Source organism: Dipodomys spectabilis, unplaced genomic scaffold (genome assembly GCF_019054845.1).
Source record: "Dipodomys spectabilis isolate Male_0828 unplaced genomic scaffold, ASM1905484v1 ptg000051l, whole genome shotgun sequence".
Taxonomy (NCBI): Eukaryota; Metazoa; Chordata; class Mammalia; order Rodentia; family Heteromyidae; genus Dipodomys; species Dipodomys spectabilis.
This window is the reverse complement of record NW_024870728.1, coordinates 19,421,798-19,448,329: the sequence shown is the minus strand read 5'-3', so window position 1 is coordinate 19,448,329 and position 26,532 is coordinate 19,421,798. Positions and strand designations below refer to the sequence as shown.

The window sequence follows — 26,532 nt, the reverse complement described above, 5'->3', positions numbered from 1 at the left end:
CAGAAATGAGTTTGGGCTCTACTGGAATTAAATTGTGAGAATATCTCAGTTGTTCACCACATTATTTCATCATCTGTGGCTATTCAACTTCCAGTCTCTGCCTGGGACCTCCTTCCACTTGAGGAAAAGATATCTCCACTAGAGATGTCTTTTATGGCACATGGGTTGACCACACTAACTAAACGAATCAGATTCGTGAGACAGAGGAACAAAGTCATCGTTGTGCTCTAAACAGTTTAGTTTTCAACTCTAGGGTTAGTCTAACTCAAAGATTGCCCTTTGGATTTAGTTACCTTCTGGCTTTGCTTTTCTTCTCAGGTCAAGTTCACTAGTGCTGTGAAGCTTTCTGAAGCTGGGCCAGGGAGTGGAATGGAAAATGGAAGAGAAGATGAGGAGAATTTCCTCAAGCGTCTTGGTAAATGTCACACAGCTTAAGAATTTCATTCAACTTTGATAAAAACAAAAACTTGTTTACATTAAGTGATCCATATTCATTTTTTTCTATTTCTGAAGCCCTTTACTTAAATTTCCCTTTTTTGTTGGAAAACTAGTCATTTTCTATTTCCATTGCTTTTCATTTGTTTTTCCTATGTACCCCGGACAGCTTCTCTCTACAGCTTCTCTATTATCCATGTGGTTGGACAGACATTTTTGGAAGTTATACTAGGTTCCTGTCTCCCTTCCTATGGGGTGTGGGTTTGCAAAGAATAAAACACAGCTTCTCTGTTTTTCCTGTCTTTTATTAAAATATGGGAGCTACTGAACCATTTATTCACCCCCCTGTCTACTTAAGAATTTGCTTGCCACCTCTCCAACAGGTGGCCGTCCACCCTCTGCACGCTTCTGCGGAGGGGTGTTTATGACATCATAGAACAATGTGTTCCACGTCTAGATAGCTTTGTTAGAAAATCCTTCCTTACAATCAAAAAATAGACATTCCCATAAACTTGATTCATTTGTGCTAATTATAACATTTTGTAACAACACACATGCAAACAGACACATTCCTCTCCTCACCCTGACACACACACAATACAATGCTTCTTCCACCGTACGAGCCATTTCCTGTTTTCTCTTTTTATGTCTTTTGGCTAACCCTTTAATTTTTTTGGTTTACCTTTTATGGAAGTATCTAGTTCCAATACCATCCTTCTTGCATTTTGTCTGTGTTTTCTAAGTAGATGATCCGGTTTACAAAATGTAGAGCTTCTAATGAAGTGAACCTTTGACATTAATCAGTGTATTAGATAGTACAGCTGTTAAACTCCAAGGATCAAGCAAGTGTGTGGAACACAAATACCTATTTTTGAGGTACCAGTGAATCATACCTGTAATCCTAACTGCTCAGGAAGTAGAGATCTGAGGATTACAGTTTGAAGCCATACTGAGCAAGAAAGTCCATGAGATTCTTATCTCCAGTTAACCACAAAAAAAGCAGAAGTAGAACTGTGACACAAGTGGTAGACACTAGCCTTGAACACAAAAGCTCAGAGACAGCATCCAGGCCCAAAGTTCAAGCCTTAGGATGGACATCAAAAAAAGACAAGTAAAATGAAAGTGATATATTCACTTTCCAGATCACATAAATGATTTGTATTAATTTTGATTGGTTCTTCTTCAGATGAATGAATATCATGATGCACTTTGATATATCTGTTATTAGTTCTTTATTTCATAAATAAATTGTATCATTTCATTAACTAGGGGATAGTTAAGTTTCCTGTCCAGGAAGGAAATTGACAGAATCTTTCTGAATTGTTTCTCCTTTTACAGTTGTAGTATAACAATTTGTCTGAAGGGGTACTATTGTTCTTGTTTATGGAAGCTAGAATCCCTGTGCAGTTTTGGATCAGATTCAATATACTGATATCCAAGACAGCATTATGGGAAAAGCAATGGCCTGCTCTCAGTTCCAATGCAATGAATCATTGACTGTTAGAGTTGAAAGGCACGTTGGAAGTTCATTATTTTTATTTCAGAGGTTTCTGCATGACCTTGCATCAGAATTATTACCTGAGAAGTTCTTTTAACACTCATCCTAACTCCAGAGTCAGACTGATGGTGAAGAAATATATAAAAATTCATTTGTGTGGAGCCTCTCAGCTGAGTCTGACATAGCCAGACTGATCTCATGCCATAGGAATTACTTGTTGGTTAGAAGAAGAATCATTGTAAATAGACCAAGAGCTCTTGCTAGTATTAAAGATCCATTAGCAAAGTGAACAGACCCTTCATCTAAGTAGTTAGGTAATTTTTTGTTTAATTTTTATGTTCCATGGGTCACACAGATTCCCCAAAGTCAAGTTGAATTCAAATCAAGCCTTTAGAAGTAAGGGGGAATGAGGGACGTGCAGGAGAAAGCATCAGACCCACACTACAGAAAACATTGTAGTGAATCTTCGGAGTTTTTTAAATTTGTCATCTATTCCTCTCTTATTCCTCCACAATGGCACAATCCCTATAGGCTGCCACAGTTTCGATGACCATCTTTCTCCCAACCAAGAGGGTGGAAAAAGCAAAAATGTGGTGAATCTTGGAGCCATCCGACAAGGCATGAAACGTTTCCAATTTCTCTTAAACTGCTGTGAGCCAGGGACAATTCCTGATGCATCCATCCTGGCTGCTGCCTTAGATTTGGTAAGTCATTGGAATATGTATCCTGTTCCTTCCCTCAATTAACTGATCCGTATGAATCTCCTCTGATCTTGACTTCAGCAGGGGAACTGTGCATTGGTTTCTTTTCTACTCAGAATTAGTGGTAGAAGAGGAAAGAGAGGTGGTAAAATGAGAAAGAGAGGGGAGGAGGTTGATATTCCCTGGTAAGTAGAATGTGTAACTACCTGGCTTAAAATATGTAAGAGGGTTCTGAAGTCAGAATGCCTGGCTTGAAACTGCTCTTACATTTATCAGCTGAATAATTGTAAAACAAGAGTCAAAGGAGTAATAGTATTAGTACATCCATCTCTTTAAATTATATAAGGGATAAATGAGACATGAGTTAGAAAGTCCTTATCACAGTGCCTGAAATACACTAACTACTGAATGAAGTACCCTTCAGTTTTCCATGTGTTATTCCTTTAAACTCTCTGAATCTTTGTTTCATTATATCTCAATTGGAGGAAAAATCTGATGCCAGGATCAATTGAAATGCATTGTAAAAAGATCTTTGAATATTGTATAGTTACACAGATGTAAGGCAGTAAAATATATCATGTGGATCTTGTTGAGAAAGCATTTTTATCAGGTGAACCAGACTCTGATAACTTTAGACTTCCCCTTTCTTTACTCTGAGTTATAACCTCCTCATTTACTGCATACACACTGAGTTCCAAATAGCAAGTAAACTACCAGGAAATAAAGTTTTATTTTCACTTCAAAAATAGCTAAAATAGGTTTCTATTATAATAAATATACTTTAAGCCTGGCTGCAAATGTATAAAAGAGCAAATTTTGTGTTTTATATTCAATAGTTTGAAAGTGGTTAAGAAAGTAAAGGTGAAGTAGAGTGATGGCTCAAGTGGTAGAGTGCTAGCCTTGAGCAAAAAATCTCAAGGACAGCACACCAGGACCAGTACAAAGAAAGAAAGGAAGAAGGAAAGGAAGGAAAGAAGGAAGGAAGACTATGACAGGAGCTAGTAGAATAGTCCACTATAAGTATATGATAATATTGATGTATTGCTGCTTTCCAGATGGTCGCAGATAATCTATTTCAAAGATTAGCATCAGGTCTCTCTTTGTCTTAATCCTAAGGCCATGTGACACTTAAGGCATCAAATATCTGAAGCAACTGCCTAATAAGATTAAAGAAAAATTATTATAATAACCAATCTTATTTCCACTTGTTGAAGTGAAATCTATATGCACAGTCATACAAGTTGGGAAAGGATGGAATCATAATATTTGTGCCACCATTAGTCATAAAGGAATCTGATGAGAGTTGATAGAGTGTCCCCTGCTCGCTGGAAGGCTTTCAGAGATCTTGAGCTGAAGTCTGCATATAAGTAAATGCCATATACCCATATTCCCCACATGAAAGAATGAACTTGCTCAAGGTCACTTAACACTGATGTTACCTAATACTGAACCTGTGATCAGAGCAGAATCTTTTGATTCCATTTACAACTATTTTAGCACCATATGCTTTCTCTATCAAAAAGATTATTTAAATAGTTTGGAATAGCTATCTCTGGACATAGAAAATATTCTTAAATGTATGTGAAGAAGATCGCTTTAAAAAATGCTCCTATCATCTGACTGCATGATAAATTCATAATAGAAAAGTACAAGAGATTTTCAGTTTTTAAAATTCACACCACACATTCTTCATAAATTCTTTTAGAATTGGATGAAAGTTAGGAAAATCTTCCCAGAAAAGCCCACTTAAAGAGAAAATTTAGCATATGATGTCAGAAAATTCACGGACTCCCCTCCAAATCCATCCATAAAGCCAAAATGTTAAGAATTCTGCCCAAGTGAAGTAATCCAGGCTCAAAGAAACATAGGTCCCATGGTTTCCCTTATTTGCAAAAACTAATATACATGTAGGATAATCTTACCAGACAAGCAGAAAAGGTCAAAAGCTATGTACATATGACAATATACGATGATGCTAAGCAAAATGAACCCCAAGATAGGGACACAAGAAGTTTTATCTTTGTGGCTGTTATTTTTAATGTACTTATAATGTACCATGTGATTTTTTTTTTGTTTCTCTTGTATGTTTTGCCCCCATAGTATAACTCCTGTTTTTACTGTATTTGATTCTGGTGCCCCGCATCTTGTACATACATTTTTCTAATTTGCAGGGGGGAAGGAAAATAACAAAAAGCTGAAATAAGGATACAGGTTGACCCATTGTAACAATGAGATGTACAAGACACTATGTTGAAAATTAACTTTACAACTTCGTGGGGGTGAGGGAGGAGTTGGGGAGGTGGGGAGAAAAGGGATGATAGGGGTAAAACAAAGGAGAGAGTAACAATGTTTGATAGGAAATGTACTCATTACCTTACTCATGTAACTGTAACCCCTCTATACAGTATCTTTACAATAATATATATATAAAGAATTCTGCCCAATAGATACATACTTCTGTCATAAAGAAATGATTTCTTCCAATAATTAGAACTGCTTTATTACTACTTATTGATTATATAAAAACAAGAGGAATCCTTTCATATCTATGTCTTATATGGAAATCTTTTAAGATTCATGTAAAAATGTGAGTCCATGAGAGAAACAACTTGTTAACAAAGAAAACAACACATATTAGGACTTGAATCTTTAATCTCAATGAACAGACTCATACCACCTTCCAAGTGAGTGGAGATTACATTAGGAGAACTATTGATTACTTTGATAATAGAGTCTCTTAGGTATTGCAGTTTCATTCCTTCTAGTCAAAATTTCTAATTACTTTTGGTTTCTAACTGCTATACTCCTCACTTTCCAGAGCTTTGATACAGGAATTTCCAGTTATAACTATATTCTGTTCCTCACTAACATGATTGTAGCCATTAAATTCAACTGGAACTCATAGAAATTTGATTTTTCTTATTTCCTTGTCAACATAAATAAAGCCAGAGAGTTACCAGACCTCTAGATTCTTAAACTTTTCCTGTGGGTCCTACTCCGGCCCTCTCTTATCTTTGTGATTTCATCAATCTCATAAATAAGAAATGCTTTATATAAGTTATTTTCAGATTGATCTAGATGCCCATTGATAGGGTATTCTGCATTGGAAAGTAATGAGCTCTTTGTCACCAGACTGGATTTATTTGAGGCCAGTGTGCACGAGGCTGAAGCAGTGGCTGGGCAAATAGGAGTGTTCATTTCATACCTGGGAGTCTGGCTGTAGATTAATGCCAAACTGTGTGCATACTTCAGAAGTCAAAATTCCAAAAGATGGAAACAGTCAAAGTTTTAAAAGCCCAGTATTATGCATTAACAGACAATCATACAGGACCCTGTAGACCTTGTTGGTTGAATAAAGGTATTGTTGGTAATAATGATAACAGTAATAAGGATGATGGTGGTGATCGGGGTTGTGGTGATGGTTGGCAGAAGTGGTGGAAGGTTTAATAATTGTAAGAGTTTCATTATATTGGACAATTTATAAAGCACCTTTACATTCTTAATCCCATTTCTTGGTGTATAAAAAAATAATAAATCCAGGACATGATTTCCAATTAGAAGCATATTTGGAATTAGTTTTTCAGCTATGGAAAAATGGACAAATTAACATGCCTGGTGAATTTGGACAGGCATCCTGAGAGAAGGGGGCATGTAAATGCCTGTCCTTTGTACTTGAATGAAAGAAGCATTTGATGTTTATTGTCATTTATACAGGTGTGACAACTGAGTTCATAGCTATTGATGTGGGATAGGATTTCCTTGTGATTATTCACACTTTCACATATTTCTGTTTCTTCATGCATTTTTAGCTATTGCTTTCTGTTTTTTTCCTAATACATAATCTATCTGATTCCTATCTTTCAGGAACACCTCAGTTTTACAACATGATTATGTTTTCCATTGTATTTATGGTTTTACTTTTATATGTGTATATTATAGATAGGAATATATATGTATGTATTTATGTATGTATGCATGTATGTGTATATATGTAGAGAGAAAAGAGAATAATGTAGATATAGAAAAAGATAGAATCTTAGTGAAGATCAGTTGGAGTAGCTTTCTTAGCTAGTTTTCTTGAAAATGCCTTTTTAAAATTTGAATTCGGGGCCTTGCATTCACCTCTCTTTGCTTGCTTGGCTAGTTCTTTATCACTTGAGTCACAACTCTAGCCATGCTTCTTGCTGATTAATTTCAGGGATGGCATTTTACAGACTTTTCTGCCTGGCTGGCCTCAAACCAATCTCAGACTCCTAAATAGTTAGGATTACAGTTATGAGCCACTAGCACCTAGTTAAAAAAAAAGTCTTTATTTGGATCTACACTTGATGCTTTTTCTGGAATTACAATTAGAGATTGACATTTTCTTTTCTGGCTTAATCTCCTACCCCACCCTAAAGGCCACCCTAGTTTCCATTAAAATCATCTTTTCATTATTGATATTTTGGAGTTTCACTAAAATGTTTCCAGCATTTTCTTTCTGTTTTGCACTCTATTGGATCTTTAATTCTTGTAGTTATCCTGATGTATCTAGGCAGGAAATTCTCAGCTACTTCTTTGATATTGTATCTTTGACATTTTATCTAAGCTTTCCTTTTATCCTCTTCATATTTTTCATTTTTATCTCTTTGTATTACATTCTCAGCAATTTTCTCCAATATTTCTTCCATTTCATTTTTTTCTCCTTTCAACTGATCCTGTAATTCTTGACTAAGGGCATATTGTTCACTAAGGGGTACTTGACATTGTCCAGAAGAATTTTAGGTTATCAAAGCCTGGATGGCATCTTATGCATTCATACCAAAGGTATACTTTTGTGTTCTTCCCAGGGCTGAGTGTGCCACCCACGAAAAGATAATGATCTGGTCAATACTCCTGATATTAGAAAAACATGAGCTAATCTGCCTTTTCATCTTACCTGAAGCGTTTTATATTTGTAGTACAGCACAACATTTTTATTTGTAAAAGTTCTATTCTTCTTTTAAGCCTGCCTGGTCATCTTTGATACTCTTAATTCCTTCCACAGACTTTCCATTTCCATATTAGCCTTTAATCCAGTAAGGATAGTTTTTGTGACTCTGATTCTACACTTGGCTATTTCTGCTGACTCTTGCTCATAGTGGATTATTTTATTTGGTCGTTTTACTGTAAGGCTCCCCTGAAAACTTTATCTATAGGAATCCCTTAAATCCTGTTTAAAGTAATGTCATTCAGTAGTCCGGCAGCCACAGCATCGCCTGTGAGCATGTTAGAAATGCAATATTACAGAGGCTGCAATATAATCTCTGCAAATGAGGTCACAGATATTCCCAACTGACTTCTGTGCACACCCAAATGTAAAGGTTTGAGAAGGACTGTGACACATTTCACAGAGAAGTATTCGAACTGTTTCTCCAAGAGGGTCTTTGCATTTGTTTTGTCTGACATCTGGAAACATTACAAACTTGTGATCATTTTTAACCTATTTTGGAGGCTTGGGAGGAGATGACTGCTGTGTGCATTCTTTGCCCCAAACTTGTAAGCATATTTGAAGATTTCATACAAGGCATTTTCCCTCTCTCCACCCTCAATTCTTACGTTCTTCCCAGAGCCAAGTTGAATCAAAAAGCAGCAAGTCAGCTTCTGTGGGGCCGATTATTTTTAGTATTCATCTATTGAGAGTGGTTGTGCCTATGATCCTAGTCTTACAAAAGATTATCTGGGGCTGGGAAGGTGGCTCAGTGGTAGAGCGCTTGCCTTGCATGCTCAAGGCCCTGAGTTCGATTCCTCAGTACCACATAAGCAAAAAGAAAAAGGCTGGAAGTGGCACTGTGGCTCAAGTGGTAGAGCGCTAGCCTTGAGCTGAAGAGCTGAGGGACAGCGCCCAGGCCCAGAGTTCAGGCCCCACGACTGGACCCCCCCCCCCAAAAAAAGATTATCTGCCTTCACCTCCCATCTGCTTGGGCTTAGATCTTTCACTTTGTGGCCCATGAAAAACCAGTGTTCTTGCCTCTGGATAGTCAGCAGAAATCCTTAGGGCAAATATTTCTGTGTTCCCTCATCCTCACCCCAGCCCCACTTTACTTTTCCCTCCTTCCGGCTCTTCAGACACCTTTTATCTCACCTTAGAAACATATGAAACACAAAGCATTTGTGAGATATATTACCCAACATTTTTTAGATATTCTACACTGGCAGAAGTTTGTCTTCATATCTAATCCATCACACTGTCAGAAACAGAACACCTCATGTTTTAAAATACTCACAGTATCACCAGGATTTCAGTATCAAAATGACCATGTGCTAAGCAATAATGCTTCTTCCAGCCTGCCCACAGCTATTGTAGAAATGGGCAGAGACAGGGGTAGCCTGTCAGCCTAGAAGTCTGTCATTTAATGATCTCTGTCTGGCAGAGAATTTAATGCAAGACAAGTAATACATACTGACTCACAGCATCTGCCCTCCAGCAAAGAAGGTTCCAATCCATTCTAAGACCCATAATAGCTTCTTGTTCTCATTGGATTTTAAATAACCAGATAACTTTCACCAGCACACACTTTATATTTTATTGCCAGACAATAAAATGTTATGTAATTCCCCAAGGACCAACATAAAATATTCAGTCTTTAAAAACAGTCAGTTCCGGTCTAGTGTTCTATGAGTTTTGTGTCAAAGTTTCTTCTCACAAAATAAGCTTAGATAGAATCCTTCAGCAAAAAAAAAAAATGTATTGCAATTACATCCTTCAATTAAAAATCCTATCTTGGTAATAATATTTTCTAGGTCCCCAGGCAGAAGAAAGCACAGCAGTTGAATTAGTGTCCAAATTCTCTGTTTCACTTCCATAAAGGAACCATTCAATACATGTAACCATCTTATAAAGTCCAGGAGAAATGGCAAAGGAAATAATGGAAAGGAGCTGGATGCAGGACATTTTCTAATTATGGAATGTTGAAGAAATCCAGATTATGTAGTAACATTCTCATGACTTCTTGTAACCTCCACACCTTTTAAAAGACCGGGTGAAACACAAAATTGCTGATAGTCCACTAGTTTTGACTCTTAATTTTGGAAAGAAAAAAAAACCACTTGGCTCAGCCTAATATTTTGCACTCCTGATTAAAATGTATTTTTTCCTTGTCTGGGAACTATGAAGTTAAGACATAACAGCATAGAAGCAATTCTGGATTATTATAATGTCTAAAAACCTGATCTGGAGGAAGACAATGTGAACAAGAAAGAAGAAATGTTAATATATCTGCTTTTCTTTCAGGGCCAGCAGCAGCATTTTCTTTGGTATGCCAGGGATTTCGTGTTTTGTTTCAATGTTCCTTTGTGACTGTGACTCTGATCCTCTGTGGTTCTTTTCAGCCATGCAGCATTCTTCTGATTCATTTTCTCCATTTGTGCTGTTTTTCTCTGTGATGTGAATCCATCCCTATCCATTCTGTCATGCCTCCATCCTTTGCTGCTTCTGCAGATTGCACTGAGCCATAAGAGGTAAGCTCCATCAAGAGAGGGGAGGTTGACTTCTTTTGTGTGCAGGAAGAATCCTCTGTTTCAGGTATTCTATAGCCCTTCCCTTCTAGTGAACACTGCCCAGCTACACATGGAAAGGAACTCACAGAATCATGTGCCACAGTCACACCCAAACTAGAATGTCTCAGATACTATTGTACACGTTGTGAATTCAGTTCTGGTTGCTAAGTATCTTTTTAACTCTGTGTTAGGGCCACCAGGGAAAAATGGCCCCTTCCCCTTTGTTCTCCCTCCATGCAAATGTGGCCCTCTCTAGAAGTCCCCGCCCAGCACCTGGGGGCAGGGGGAGGTTCCCCCAGGCTCAGAGGTCACGTCTATATCAGCTGCAGCCACGCCTCCTCCCTCCCCTCCCTATATAACCTCCTCCCTGCCATAAGCCTGCTCTTCTCTGCACACCTCCAACTCAAGTAGGCCGGTGGTTTGGTTCTGCTAATAAGCTCTCTTCTGCCTGAACAACCACACGGAGGTCTCCTTTCTCCAAACCTTACACTCTGTGCCTCACAACTTCCTTCCATTGCCGACAAGCACAATACCCAGGGCTCATGCTCTGCCCTCTTGACTACAGAATTCGCAAGTCTGCCCTCCATCCGCCCAAGATCATGAGGATTATGATACAAAATCAGTGTTTGAATGAAGCTATGTCATCATTCCTGATGAGTGAGCAGCGGCATTTCTGAATGATACTGTGTTTGATTATGTGAGTCAAATGTATCAGGTGTAACCCACCTTCCCCTTGGTGTTAATGCTTTGTTCTTATTAGAAAACATTTTTATATCGATCTCAAGTTCATTTCTAAACATAAACTTGAATTTCCAGGGCCAAAATCCTATTCTGGTAACACAATGTTTTGATGTGAACTCACAAAATGACTGCAACTTTCTAAGCAACCTCACATTTAGTCACCCATTTTTGTTCATCCTCTCTCAATTGCCACTTCCCAAGAGCCATGCAAAGATTCTCTGCCTCTCACATCTGGTCGACACCAGGTTACACCCTTACTGATCCCATAGGAGTCAAAGTTTACATCAAAATGCTATTTTTCTATGGTGTTTCTATTTTCCTATCACTAAGCATTTGAATTTGCCTTGCTTTATATTGGGAATATGTCATATTTTGACAAGCTAAAAATATGTTTGCATGGTTTGCCTTGCCCCCCCAGACTGGCATTTAGTTTTAGAGACAGATGTCTCAGCCTTCCAGACACAGACTAGCATATCTGACATACTTAGTGAAATAAATATTTAATACAAGAAAGTGTGTATATTTAGACAGTATAGAATGACACCACAATATGCGTGAGCTCAATGCAGAAAGTCGTCTGAGTTTTTGCAATGTATAATTTACTAGCCTTGTGACCTGTTTCTAAGTTTTGTCCACCCCACTCCCCACAAACACGCGAATGATAGATTTATTTATTTATTTATTTATTTATTGCCCTTCGTGGGGCCTGAACTCTGGGCCTGGGCACTGTCTCTCAGCTCTTCAGCAGCACTTTTGCAGCACTGTGTGATGTGCTATGTAAAATTAAGTCCCTACATAAATATAGTTCTTGTTAAAATTCTTGATATCTATATTTAGGATAGAGACAATGAAGAAATGCTTATTAGGTGAATTTGCTTGAATCATTCAATGTAAGATGCTGTAGTACTCAAAAATATAAAGAAACCAGCTCTCCCTGAAGGGGAGGGGAGGAAGTAAGGTTTCTAAGAGTTGTAAAAAGAGTTAGCCAACTCTCCTGAATCATACAAGAGAGATTTTTTTTTCAAATGAAGAGGGAATCAAAAGATTCTATATGTCATGAAAACAGCATTAGGAAGACTATAAGTAATTTGATATAATTGGATTATAACATACTTAAGATCCAACTAGGAAGGGAGATGAACCAAATCACAAAGGCTGAGTATCTTTACTCGTGATAGGATTGAGGTAATAAAACCTATTATAGAATTTGAGAATCAGGAATCAATGTAATTATATGCCTGTAACTTTTTAAAAACACTACATAAGATGGATGTCCTATATTTAAATAATGTCTAACCACATTTTATAAATCATCTTTTACAAACATTAATAAAACTATAAAAATGTAGATACTGAAGAGCAGCTAACATATATGTGAACACAAAGAACATCATGGTGGTCTTATAGATTTCCCTTATCACTACGTGTTAGTGGAAAAATTGTACCTCATTTTTTTAAATCTTAAAATAAGGATATTGTGTCTAAGTCACAGTCATTACTATTACTTACAATAGTTAACTGACACAATTCTTTTTATATGCTAATCCCTATTTTAGCATCATGGATGAAGCACTGTTCAGAAGTATAATTACTTGAAATGATTAATATGGTTTCAATTTGAAAAGCACTGTTACTGAGAAATCTATGGTTACCAAAGAATCCCCAGGTGATAGCTAATGTTGTGGTTTTTTAAAAAACATGGCACAAATCAACATATATCTTAATGCTTTATGTATATTTTCTTATGGCTTATTAACTTTTTCATGGGAAATTTCCTCCTTTCTTTCCTTCCTTTCTTCTGTCCTACCTTCTTTCCTTGTTTTCTTCCTTTCTTTCCTTCCTTACGCTTCATCCTCCTTATTTTTAGCTTTTAGAAAGTTTAATAGAACATGTCATTTTTATTACCTTCTAAGTATCAATGAAAAGATGTACTTTTTTTCTTTTCAGCCACATTTTGACAAGCTGTAGACATATTTTATTTTCCTGAGGAAATATTGCGTTTCTTGTTTATCAAAATGAGTAGAAGGAAATTTTTCCTCTTGGAATTACGTAAATGGTCATAGCTAATACACAATTGTGGGCCTAGCAGCTCAACACAATAAAATAAGACTAGTTCCAGAAATGGAATATTTAATTATTTCATTTTAAATTTTAGGTTCAAAAATCCTTTATATTGGCCAGGTGCCAGTGGCTCACATCTATAATTTTAACTATTCAGGAAGCTGAAATCTGGTGATACTTGTTCAAAGTTAACCCTGGGCAGAAAAATTTGAGAGACTCTTCTCTTTAATAAACCAACTCAAAGGCTAGAAGTGGCTCAAGGAGTAAAGCTACAACTTTGATTTAAAACAAAAATCTAAGCAAGAAGTAGAGCCCTTTGGGAAGGGGTAGGTTTAAGGGAGTGAGAATGTTGAAGAACATGACACTAATCAAGATTCATTGTATTCATAAACTGCTTTGTTAAATAACACCTCCCTTGTTCCAGTACTGAAATATAATTAAAAAAAATTTAAAGTAAGGCCTAGAGTTCAAGCTCCAGTATGGTGCACATACACAAAAATAACAAGAAGGCTCCTTTGTGTTCACATTCAAATCCTACTTGCTCTAAAATATACAAAACAGAGAAATGTAATGGCTTGAAACTCCTAAGAAGACTCTCAGAAACCTTAGTTACCAACTTCTGGTGCCTTGTTATTCCATATCCAAATTTGACTTAATGATTTCATTTTCCAGATTTCCCACTACTGTGCTGACACCACCTGGAGAAACATGGCCCAGCTAAAACAAACCATGGAAGCTAAATAGAACTGAAAAATGGCACAGTAATGCCCGCCTAGACCAATTTAAACATCCATTTTCTGAATCCTCTGTTCTTTCCTTATGAATCTTACCCAGGAAGCTCCTGTGGTGGCCAGAGCAGCCTTGTTCCTGGAGTGTGCCCGTTTTGTTCACCGCTGTAACCGTGGCAACTGGCCAGAGTGGATGAAAGGGCATCATGTGAACATTACCAAGAAAGGCCTTTCCAGAGGACGCTCTCCCATCGTAGGCAATAAGCGGAACCAGAAGCTGCAGTGGAATGCTGCCAAGCTCTTCTACCAGTGGGGAGACGTGAGCATTTGACCTTCTCCTATGACCCCTAGAGCATTTGAGTGCCGCAAATTAGTTGTTTGTTTGTTTTTGTCTTGAATATAATTTATTAGCTATCTGCTTTGTACATGACAGTGACCTTTACTGCTTTAAAGGAATACACTTTATTTACTCTTCTCAATAAATCTATGAAGTGAGATATTACTACCACCACCTTACTATTAATAAAAATGGAAGCTTTATACTAGCCAAGTCACTTGCCAGAATTTATGTATCTAGAAAATAGGGGTCACCAACATCCCATCCCTCCCATGTTGGATTTCAAAGCCTTGCTTGTTATTGCTATATTCAAGAATTTGAAAATCATTGTTATAATGGTTAAATTTTTATATCCTGGTTTGGGGTTTTTTTTTTAATTCTCCAAGAAAATAATTTTTTTCTGGAAAATTTCTCTCCTAAATTTGCTTTATGAATACCTGAAATCTTAGAAGCATACATCATAGTAGACAAAGCATGGGATTAAGAGAAGAAATATAATTTAAGGATGAAATAGACAGTGGGAAGGGTGTGTGTCCCGAATCACATTCTTCAAAGATGGTATCTTGTAAGTAATTCATAAAGCATGTGTTTACATGATGATTAGGACTCTGTAATAAGATGCTACAGATGGAAACGTGAAGATTATGGGGAAGGTACACAGAGAGTTGGGTGTGTTCATTTAATTCTATTCAGCTCTTCTAATCAGTTGTGCAGGAATCTCTCACCAAACCTTGCCCCATCCCAGGGCTCGTTAATCTCAAATGTTACAATCTGGTTATTTCTCTGATCCCAAGATACTCAATAAGCTAAGTTTTCCTACTAAACATACTTGGAAAACTCAATCTATCACCTTCTACTTCTATTATTCTTATTACTAAAATAGTGAATGATGTTTTCTAATATCATGGATGCCATTGGACCATCATGCTAACACCAGAGATGAATTTTTCTCAGAGAGAGCAGATTTTTCTATTCCTAAAGTTCAGGCAATCGGATGGAAAATTTAGATCACCAAATGTCAGAGAGCCAGGGAAGGTTGTTTTTATCTCTAACTCCCTTCATTTTCTACCCAAAATGACTCAGCCCTCTCCTAGCAAAAAGCTGTCCAATTTTCTGCAAAAGACTAAATCGTTTAGAACATATCCTCTCTTGGGAAAATTGGAGACAGTAACTGTTTTTCAATTCTTGTAAGGTTAATGGTGTTTTGACTCCTTATTATTTCTCAGGCAGAAAAGGTAATTAGTTATAAATAACTAGTATTTTAATTTCTTTATTTGAAGAGGTTTCCCTAGGAAGATCCTTCTTTCCCTTAGCACTAACATTAAAGAGCATGTAGGAGTTTATAAATTATGAACATATTTGATAGATATGCATAATTTCTCACTCTGGGGAAGGTTCCTTCTAAACAAGAAACAATTGTAGGTTTCATTTGTAGTACTCAATAATAAAATGGAATCAATTACATGATAAATTTGGGTGTTTCATCATGTCTACAAAGGCATTCTGCCCCTTTATAGTTTTCAGTGTAAATGTGATAGATGATGCTGGGTGTGGTTGCCCACTCCACTTAATCGCAACATCCAGAAGGCTGAAGCAGGAGGATTGAGAGTACCAGGGCAATCTGAACTACACAACAAGTCCCTGTCTCAAACACAATCAATCAATCAATGCATGCATACATACATACATACATACATACATACGACAGATAGGGTGTCTAAAGCTTGAACTGATGTGTTATTCAACCTACTAGGCATAAGAGAGATAAATCACTGGTGTTTCTTTATTTTTGAAGGCCTGCTACCTGGGATGGCTGTAAACATAGCAACTCAATGCTAACAAAAATAACAGATTTGCCTCTGACAGATCAAATCACCTTTAATGTCAACAATTTGTAGAATACCATTTAAAACCCATCATTTGACTATCTATTATAGTTATACTATTCTTCCAATTTTATCATTTCCTCCTATTAACTTTACAATATGACAAATATGATGGGTTTATTTCCACCTTATTGAAGTTGAAGTCCAGTGGCAAGATTCTATTGAACAATTGTAAATCTGTCCTTCACACAGCCCTTCCAGTCAGCCTTTTCCTGCAAAAGTTCACAATCAAGTGAGCCTGAGACTTAATGCAGCCCAATCTACTGGCATTCAAAGCATTCTCTCTCTCTCTCTCCCTCTCTCTCTCTCTCTCTCTCTCTCTCTTTCTTTTGATATTTGTCTTGGGGCCTGAACTCAGGTCTTGGTTGCTGTCCCTGAGTATTTTTCCACAAGGCTAGCAATCTACCACATGAGCCACAGATCACTTTGGCCCTTTTAGTAAATAATTGGAGATAAGAATGTCAGAGTTTCCTGCCTGGGCTGGCTTCAGTGATCCTCAAATCTCAGCCTCCTGAATAGCTAGATAGCTAGGATTACAGGCATGAGTCATCAGGGCTCAGCTCCTATTCTCCTTTCACTCCTCCAAAAGATAAATGTCAGAACTCTAGTGAAATTTGAGGTCTTTTAAGATAAGCAATGAAATTTGGGGTCAGTAAGATAGGTAATTAGATGAGGTATCAGGTTTTTATTTTCCCTTTAAGATAGTTTTATTTTCTATTAAACATAATATTAACAAACCCTCTGGTACAGTACTGTTTTCAGTCCTTTACTGGTAAGATGGCTTACTTTATCTCTTCTTTTCATTTTCTTTAGTCTGATTAATTTTGATTGCCTGAAGTACTGTGAGTTTGAGGACAATAGTGAGTTTTACATAAAGCTGGCCAACTTCCATGACACTTTCAGTATCTACCTAATTCAAGGAGTGTTTTTTATGGCTCAGTTTCTCTGAAATGGCACGCCCAATTGCCTGTCCCATGGGACTCTCAAGAAGGGGAAACCATTAGTTAAGTGCCGAACTTTACAGGGTTCAGATGTGTGAGGAAGGTTTTGACCAGGGGAATGTCTGAACAAATGATTTCAGGATAAATAGGTTTGGACTTCACGGATGTGATCCTGCTGACTGTCTTGCTAGTTCATTTCTATTAGAATTGTGTGCAGGAGTCTCCCGGGCCCTGTCCTCTGTCTGCTTCACTGACCGGCTGTCTCCTTCCTCTATAAATGAAGACATTCTCTGAGATCATTTCTAATTTCCTCCTGTATAATTCTCCCAGGGTTTCATGATCCCTGTATTTTCCTGTTTCCAGTAGCATAGACTTCTCTATACATACCACTTTTCGGAACCCAGGCTTGCATTGTTAATTGCATTTTGGAAACATTCACTTAAAGATACCCTGAAACTCAATCTGATCAGAACAAAGCCCCTCTTCTCAAATGAGCATTCTACCTACAACTCTCCCTGACCCTTCTATTCTGATTAATGGTACTGCCATCGTATGACCTGGCAGATGTTAAGCATATTCTGGATCTCCTTTCCCAATTGATTCTGCCTCTCCCATATCATAGAGTCCCATATGGTCAGAACTTTGTGACTTCTCATATGGATGATTCTTTTCCAACTTGTTCTTGTCCTCATAGCCTGTCATTGTCTAATTTATCCTGTGCACTGCCAGTAAGATGATCTTATTTGTGGCACAGCCCTTCTGAAATAGAATGTCTCTTAGCCTTCAGAATTGCCCTCTCCAATTCCTTTTCCAAACTGTTAGTAGGGTGATTAGGCTAAAACGTAGATCAGAATGGGTTTCTTACCAGCTTAATGTGCAGAAGTGGCCCTCCTTTTCCAAACCCACATTTCACCAGGTGCCGGTGGCTCACACCTATGAACCTAGCTACTCAGGAGCCTGAGATCTGAGGATCGTGGTCCAAAGCCAGCCTGGGCAGAGACATCTGTGAGACCCTTATCTCCAATAAACTATTCAGAAAAAAACAAACAAACAGAAATGGTGCTGTGGCTTCAGTGGTACAGTACTAGTCTTGAGCACGAAGAGGCTCAGGCCCTGAGTTCAAGCCCCAGGACTGGCAAATAATTAATTAGTTAATTAATTAATTTTTAAAACCAAATTGCTTTTGTCTGATGTCATTGTCCACTCTCCAACCATTGCTGAGACCATTACAAGATTATGGATGATGAGTCAACTGAGCTTATGAGCCTAAAGAATATTTACCTTGAGTCTTTGTTCTTACAATGTGTTTGATAATAATAGTTTATAATACTAATTTTTCTTAAAGAAAGCTACATGGCTTGTCCCTGTCTTCTTGGCAGCTAGTGCAGTGTTCCTCAAATGAGTGATCTTCTCCATTCTGGCCTACCTTCCTGCCCTTTCTGCACATTATTTTCTCTTACACTAAGTGGCCCATTCGTCTCTGAACATATGATATTCCTCAAATGTAAATCTTTTAGGACCCTCCAGGGGAGTATCTGCTATCCTTACTCTCCATTAGCATAATTCCTCCAAGTCTGTAGCTATAAGACTTCCCATGATTCTTTGAACCAAATTTAGTCTAGTTTTTAAATTAGCCAAGGGATATAGTCTCTTAATGTGTTGTTTCAATAAGTTATTACCTCACCAATAGACGGTAATCTCAGTGAGGGAATGGGCATAAGACATAGTTAGATACCATGTGTTTGAATCTGTTTACAGCCTTCAGGAAGTCCCTCAGCCTTGATATGTGCCAAACTGTGATCCCTTTTAAGTGGACTTAATCATCTATAATGGTGCTCTACCAAACTGCAGCAACTTATTTAGTTCTGTGTTTGAAATAACTTACAAAGTAGCTAACTTTATAAATATTTGATGAGTGACAGGCAAAAGGAACAATGCTCCCCAAGGCACTTTTCCTACCCTATATGAGACACGGAGCCCTAGATTCTTGTTATTTTCTTATTATTTTGTCCATCCTGGGGGTTGAACTTGAGACCTGGGCACTGTCCCCGAGTTCTTTTGCTCAAGGCTAACACTCTACCACTTAAAGCATAGCTCCACTTCAGGCTTTTGTGGTTAATCAGAGATCAGAGTCTCTGAGACTTCTTGGGCAGGCTTTGAATTTTGATCCTCAAATGTCAACCTCCTGAGCAGCTAGGATTACTGGTGTGAGCAACCAGTGCTCTGCTAAACTATTATTTCAACATTTAGTGCTATCTCAGGCAAGTTCATTATCTGAGAACCCTTTAAGTTTTGTAAACTGTAAATTTTAGACTGCTTAGCTACAGTATCCCAGAAAGATCAATACAGAAAACTCCAGACTGTACTTACATGTCTTGCCTGCAGGACAGGGCCTGTAGTAGTGATGGTAATGATTTTGGTTTATTTAGTTTCTCAGGTTAGCAGCTAAACTCTTACCATCCTATGATACCTTTTTATAATATTTCTTCATAGATGATTTTTTGCGTCTTGATTTGTATCTCTCAGATAATTCCAGAGTTTAAGCAGGTTTGTTCTCACGTTTCTAAAAAATTCAGATGCCTTTTTTCCTAAGTGTTCTGGATATATTTTGAATTTTCAGTAGTGGCTACCTGTTTGTTTTTAATATGGGGCTCATTTCTCTCTCATCTTTTATATTTTTTATTACCACCAATTAGCTGTCCATCTATGCCTAGAATGTACCTTGATCAAACCGACCCCTTTGATCACTCTCCCTTAACCCCCACCCCCCACCAAACCATTTAAAATAAGCCTCATGATTTTATTTTCACACATGTACATAAATTCTTTTGAACGTGTTCACCTACTTTTACCCACTCCCACTAGTAACACCAGATGCAACCTGTTTTGCATTTTGTCATTCATTTTCTTATTGTATGCTAATTGCTCAAAGGTATTTCACATGGTATTTCACAAGTGGAATATACAGAATTTTAATGAGAATGATCCCTTGTTACTTTCCCCATCCATGCTACTCCTCCTCCATTAACTGGCAACTTTCAGTGAGTTTCATTTTACTATTTTTTGGGGGGGGGGGTCCAGTCATGGGGCCTGAACTCTGGGCCTGGGCACTGTCCCTCAGCTCTTCAGCTCAAGGCTAGCGCTCTACCACTTGAGCCACAGCGCCACTTCCGGCTTTCTTCTTTTTGCTTATGTGGTGCTGGGGAATTGAACCAAGGGCCTCAGGCATGCAAGGCAAGCACTATACAACTGAGCCGTCTTCCCAGCCCCAATCATTTTACTATTTTAATTCACAGATGTAATACATTTCAGTATTATTCACCCTCAAACATTCTTTCCCATCCTAAACAGTACCATAATTACAAACATGTTGTGTAGAGATGTATTTTTACATTTATACATACGTATATCTAATCCTTCCATGCTTAGAATTCAATAACTTTTCTAAATATTCAACAAATATGACATAGAAAGAGAAAGGAAAATTAATTGGAATCTGTTGTTACTAAACACAGAGAATCCAACTGTCAAACACAAGTTCAATGCTCCGTTTAGCTTTTTTCAGACTCTCTTAGACCCATGTCTCTTCCATTCTTGCATATGCCGAGTGGAGGAGATCTAAAAGGAGCTAGATAGAGTTAGGGGTTTGTTTTGTTTTTGTGGTTTCTTCTTGTGGAAAATTCCTTTAGGTAAATCACAGAATAGTACACGATGACTCAGAAGAACAGGCAGCAAAGGTATCAATTTTATGAGTAGCATTGAAAAGCCGATCTTGACAATGTATTGAGTTATTAAAAGTCACATTTCTAATGCGGAGTTAGATAGTTCTACCTAAAGAAAAGTGAAATGAACTATAAGAAATATTTCATAGAATATCCTGACAAGGGGAACACGTTCTATAAAAGCCCAATAATTACTGCGAACATAATGGTAGATATAAATTCTTGGCAACTTCTAAACTTATTAGCATGACACTGCCATTCTCACAAAATAGCATATTCAGACCCACTCTGAAGCACTGCAATAAAATCCTTCCACTAAAAATAACTAAACTCCTTTATAAGAGACCTGTACAGTAAATGACCTTTCAATAACCGGATATACGTTCAGAAAAACTGTCTTTGGAGAACACAAAGGTGTCATTCCAGTTTGCACAGTGTTTAGACTTAATGATCCAGGAGATAGCATGCGTGTCTTCTACCTCTGGGTTTCTATACTGTTACACATCTTCGTCACAACACCAGAATATACAGAAGAAGCCTAGGTTGAAAAGTAATCCTTTTTTAGTTGGTTATGCATGAAGGATACAAGTGCTTGTTTTAGAGTGTAACCTCTTTGGTATACTATTTCATTCTTTTCCTTCCCATGTTAGGCAATTGGCGTCCGACTGAATGAGCTGTGCCACGGGGAAACTGAGAGCCCCGCTAACCTGCTGGGCCTCATTTATGATGAGGAGACTAAACGGAGGCTGCGAAAGGAGGATGAGGAGGAAGACTTTTTAGATGACAGTAAGGAGACTCCCTTTACTACAAGAGCCCCTGCTTGTAAGAATCTCTGCTTTAGGAGCACTTAATGCTTCTCTTTCTTCTCATACTTTTGCCACCTTCCCATGTCTTCCCCCACCACTTCCCCTTCTCCCTACACACACCACCCCTCCCCACCCCTTCTCCCTGCACATGGATGTAAAACATACGCCTAGAGCCACACCAAGAGAAGGTAAAAATCAAGAAAAGAAAGTAGACAGGGCAAAATGCTTCAGGCAGTGTGGACAATCCATTTAGTTTAGCCTCTGACTTGAGGAGGTTTTCTGAGAAAAATCTCTGGAAAAGCAGCTGTGAAAACTGATCATCTTAAAAAGAGGTTTTTCTCAAGCTTTGTTATTTTGCTCTTGGAAGGAGAAAGACAAAAAGACAGAAAAAAATGAATTAGACAGGAAATGCTTTTAAATGACTAACATATTGAAATATTTAGTCAAAGCATAGCATAATGTTTACTATGTAATTAAAATAGTCACATCTCAGAGGAGTAGAGACAAGGGACTCCTACCATATCCCACATCAACACCATTTGTACATGTGTGTGCTCAGTACCACATAAGCTTGTGTATGTGTGTACCACTGCCTCTTATTGAAGATACAAGTCCAGTTAAGGTAACAGAATTAGTGCCTTTCTACCTTTTCTCCTTCTCGGCGGTGTAAAATTCAGACTCAGTGTTTATATTTCAAGGGTAATTTTAGCTGATACCAAAATCTACTGTACAGTCATGAAAGGTAAGAGGATGGCTAGAGTATACCATTGAACAGAACTAACTCATCATCAAAGAAAACTCTCCTGGTCTTCCTTCCTATTTTCACACCAAGGATTTGACAAAATAATTCCCCATTATTGTTCTCCTTATCAAATCAGAGCAAATCTTCTTGAGTGTTAAATAAAATATAACATTGAGCTGGGCATCAGGGGTTCACACAATGTCATCCTAGCTACTCAGAGAGCTGAGAGCTGAGGTTCAAAGCCAGCATAGGCAGCAAAATCGGTGAAACACTCTCTTTTCAACATTTTTTAAATTTTTAAATTTTAATTATGTATTTATTTTTATCATAAAGGTAGTGTACAGAGAGGCTGCAGTTACGTAAGCCAGTTAATGAGTATATTTCTTTTTGAATAGTGTTACCTCTTCCTTTGTTTTCTCCCAGTTTTTTTTTCCCCCTCTGGACCCCCCCCCCCACAAATTGTATAGTTCATTTTCAACACAGTGTCTAGTGAGTATCACTGCTGAATTTATTATCCCCACTTAACCAGCAGAGCAAAGCCAAAAGTGGAGGTGTGGCTCAAGTGACAGAGTGCCAACCTTGAGCAAAAAAAGCTCAGAGACAGTGCCCAAGCCCTGAGTTCAAGTCCCCGTACCAACACAAACACAAAAATAAGTAAATAAACACATTCATATTATTATTTAACCTAATGATGAAAGATGACCCTAAGAATAGTTTAGTCTGTCTGAGAATGACTTCCCAGAGGAAGGCCTGAGAACTCTGCAGAAATCCCAAACTTAGTGAAATTTTACCATAAGACCCCTACAGCCAGAAGGTAGCCCCAAAGTACCCCAGCTCTCCCTGAGGTGCTTCATACAGAAGGGGCAGAAACAACATTGAAGGGGTGTAGCTTCACCCACCACACTAAACTCACTCTGCCCTGGACCACAAAAGTAGCATTTACCCGTCTGTTGCAGATGTGAGATTTTTGTTGGGGCCTTAGAGAACTCTGTTCTTGTGGTAAGTAACAAGCTATTCCAGATGATAAAATCTGGATGAAAACCAAACTCAACTGTGTACAGGGCAGATAACAAGAGTCTGGATGATAATCTCAGGAATAAAATGACAGATCCAGAAGGTTCAATTAGCTATGAAAAGATTGTGCACACCTATGCAACCTTTAAAAGCCATATAGCCTGCATTGAATATAAGATTGATGTATGTGATTTAGTTCCAAGTCATCACATAGCTCATCTAGCATTTAAAGGCTAAAGCAATATGATGCGAGAAAATTTCAGTTTGGAAATTACAGCAGCTTATCTCTTCCAATCTTAATGAGTGGCAACTTTTCTGGCGAGAAAGAAATGGTTTGGGGGAGGATCTAAGGTCCACCCTGGGAAGGCGGAGCAGACTCTCTCTCCTCCTGGTTAAGTCTCTGCCCAGTACCTGCATCACCTAGGTAACTGACACACCTGGAAGCAGTCACCTCCCCCATCCCTGCATTGGATGTGGCCACACACCCACTTCCCCTCCCCTGGCCTTGATAAGCCCTGGCCCCGTGTGGCTCAACCCTTTTTGTCCTTGCTGTAAGAGCTTCCAACCTGATCGGAAGTAGCCTTCAGCTCAAAAATAAACCTTTCCCCGTGTTGTTCTCTCTTTCCTCAGCTGCCAATTTAATTTACTTAACAGAAACAACAGTCTAGATTATTTTCAGAAGATCACAGTTTCTGTCCATGATGATGGAAATCATTGAAGTATGCCATACTCTAGTCAATGACCGCTTAGCACCTAGGGTAATACATTTTAAAGCTGTTTACAGTAACATTGGTATGTAATGATATTGTAATTGCTTAATGACATACCGTACAAAATAGAAAGCTATTTTTCTTTCATTTATTAGAAGCTGACACAACATGACTTTGGTCTTCTTTTCTTTTTTATGGTTGTTTACTTATTTACTTCTTTATATCTTTTCTGAACAATACATTATTGGCACATTTCTACTTGCTTTGTGATGACATATATCTGAGAAGGAATTCTAAGAAACTTTAAAGTCTTTTTGGTATTACCTTGACCGTTACTTGTCTTCAGAGCAGACACCACTAGTTGCCTTATAATGGATGCAGTATTTTAGAAATTCTAAGATCAGTGTCCTTCAGTTCAAGAATATTTGCACACTTGTAGTATAGCAGTGTATTTCTATGATGGAGCAGTTTGTTTTCCTCTGGTCTCTTTTGCACAATCACAAGTAGATATGAACTGAAACAGTTTCACTGTCCTTAAAACACCTTAAGACACCAGTGTCTCATGCTTGTAATCCTAGCTACTCAGAAGTCTGAGATTTAAGGATCATGGTCCAAAGCCAGCCCAGGCAGGAAAAGTCTGGGAGACTCTTACCTTCAATAAACCACTCAGAAAACTGGAAGTGTTGCTATGGCTCAAGGCTCAAGTGGTAGAGTGCTAGCCTTGAACTGAAGAGCTGAGGGACAGCGCCCAGGTCCAGAGTTCAAGCTCCAGGACCAAAATAGATAGATAGATAGATAGATAGATAGATAGATAGATAGATAGATAGATAGATAGATAGATAGATAGATAGATAGATTTCAATACCCCCTTGAAGTGAATTAAAAGGATCGTTACAGTTCCATTATGGTTTATTGAATGCAAGGCTACTTTAACTTTCATTGAAAGTTTTTCTAGTTTAGTTGGAGCTGCGTTTTGATTCTGCATTTTGGTATTTTAAGAATAACGCAGTTCTGTTTATGTGATATTTCAATGCTGAAGCTCTTATACGATTGCCAAGTGGAGAGAGAGGTACACGGCAATGCACAGGTTGTACAGAAGGAGTAGATACATCGAACTTGTGCAGGCAGTGCTCTCATATTCCCTTTGATTTTGCATGTATGTAGCTAGGTCCATCAAACTGTGCCTCTCTCTGTTACTAGCTTGTCTTCTGATGAAAGAACTCTTCATTCCCCAGGTACTGTGAACCCCTCTAAATGTGGCTGCCCCTTTGCCTTGAAGATGGCAGCATGCCAGCTTCTCCTGGAGATTACCACCTTCCTGAGAGAAACCTTTTCTTGCCTGCCCAGACCTCGCACTGAGCCTCTGGTGGTAAGTGAAGGCATCCATGCAGGCCAGATGTGTGCCTAGGTTTCCAGAACTTACCACTTCCTTAAATGCCCAATGGTCAAATGCATCACATTTAAAAATTTAACCAAGGGATTTTCATGCATAAAATGGAATTCTCTTTTCTCTATTAAAATAATAACTTCAAAATCAATAGAGTTAGCATCTTCGGGTACATATCACAGGTAACTGGTTACCATTAGTTATGCTGGAGATATCTAAGAGACTAAGTTCCCCTATGCTGCAAACCCTCAAGAATCTATAGGCTAGTGGTTTTCAGAAACCACCAGTAGATTTTTATTTTTTACTAACTGTTTATAAGTTCATACAGAAATGTGAGTCTCATGAGTCTTATCCCAACTTGGGGGATAAGAGACTTAGACTTCCAAACTTAGTGTTCTTTGTGTTTTTTCTTACGGCTTATGGATAGGCAAAAAACAGGATCACACAGATAAATACATACAAACACACACACACATATGCACCTATAAATATACATTTCTATACCAAGTACCATCTGTTTAGCTGTGAATGTAAATAATACACAAGGACCAGTTGTCTTCAGAGCATATGATAACAGGAAACATTATTGGGTGGATTTTCCTTAGCTTATAGGTCCCCAATGGGAATGTTTTATCAAAGGTAGCACCCAACTGGAGCTGAGGAACCAGAAAAGATGCCTCTGTTACAAAAGGTCTGTATCATTCTTCCAAAAGGTTATTACACTAGCCATCTTTATACTTCTACATAAGCCTATTTTACGTTCTGTCACCTCCAGCCTTCTAAATGAGCCTTGGTTTTAAACAGGCAGCATTTCAATCCTTGGGTGTGTCCAGGGGTGGATAACAGAATCAGTGTTCTGGATTTACAGAGCAGGGCCTCTGCCTTTGATTTTCCAATGTTCTGGAAAGTTCATTTCCCTACACTCTAAAACTTAAAGTAGATATTTTCAAATCAGAATTTTTATGAGTAAAATGCATGTTTTTAATAGAAACACACCCACATTTAGACTGTGAAACTGGACCATTTGGATATTCAGAAAGGAAATTCTCTACTGCCCTTATGTGACTTTACATTTATCACCTTGGCCTTTAAGTTCCTGAATTGCCATTTCCGTGATCATATTTAGCCTCATCTATAAAGTCAAATCAAAGCCCCTTGACAGGTATACTCACTTAAATATGACAAAATGATCTCTTTCTTCTGTCAGTGTTAAAAGTGTATCTTTACCAATCTAATTTTTTTCTCAAAATTTTTTCTCCAAATTTGGAGAACTAAACTTAAGAACAATAAATCATTTTAAAATAG

General features: G+C 38.0%; 1 protein-coding gene across 1 annotated transcript in view; it reads left to right on the top strand.

The window, feature by feature from the left end:
* The window catches only part of Unc80 (unc-80 homolog, NALCN channel complex subunit), a 182,511-nt gene that overhangs the window by 50,912 nt on the left and 105,067 nt on the right, over positions 1-26,532 (top strand). Inside the window, 5 exon segments of the mRNA XM_042679276.1 lie at positions 319-415; positions 2,465-2,637; positions 13,789-14,001; positions 21,219-21,354; positions 25,076-25,209. Coding sequence (XP_042535210.1) covers positions 319-415; positions 2,465-2,637; positions 13,789-14,001; positions 21,219-21,354; positions 25,076-25,209 — 753 coding nt within the window.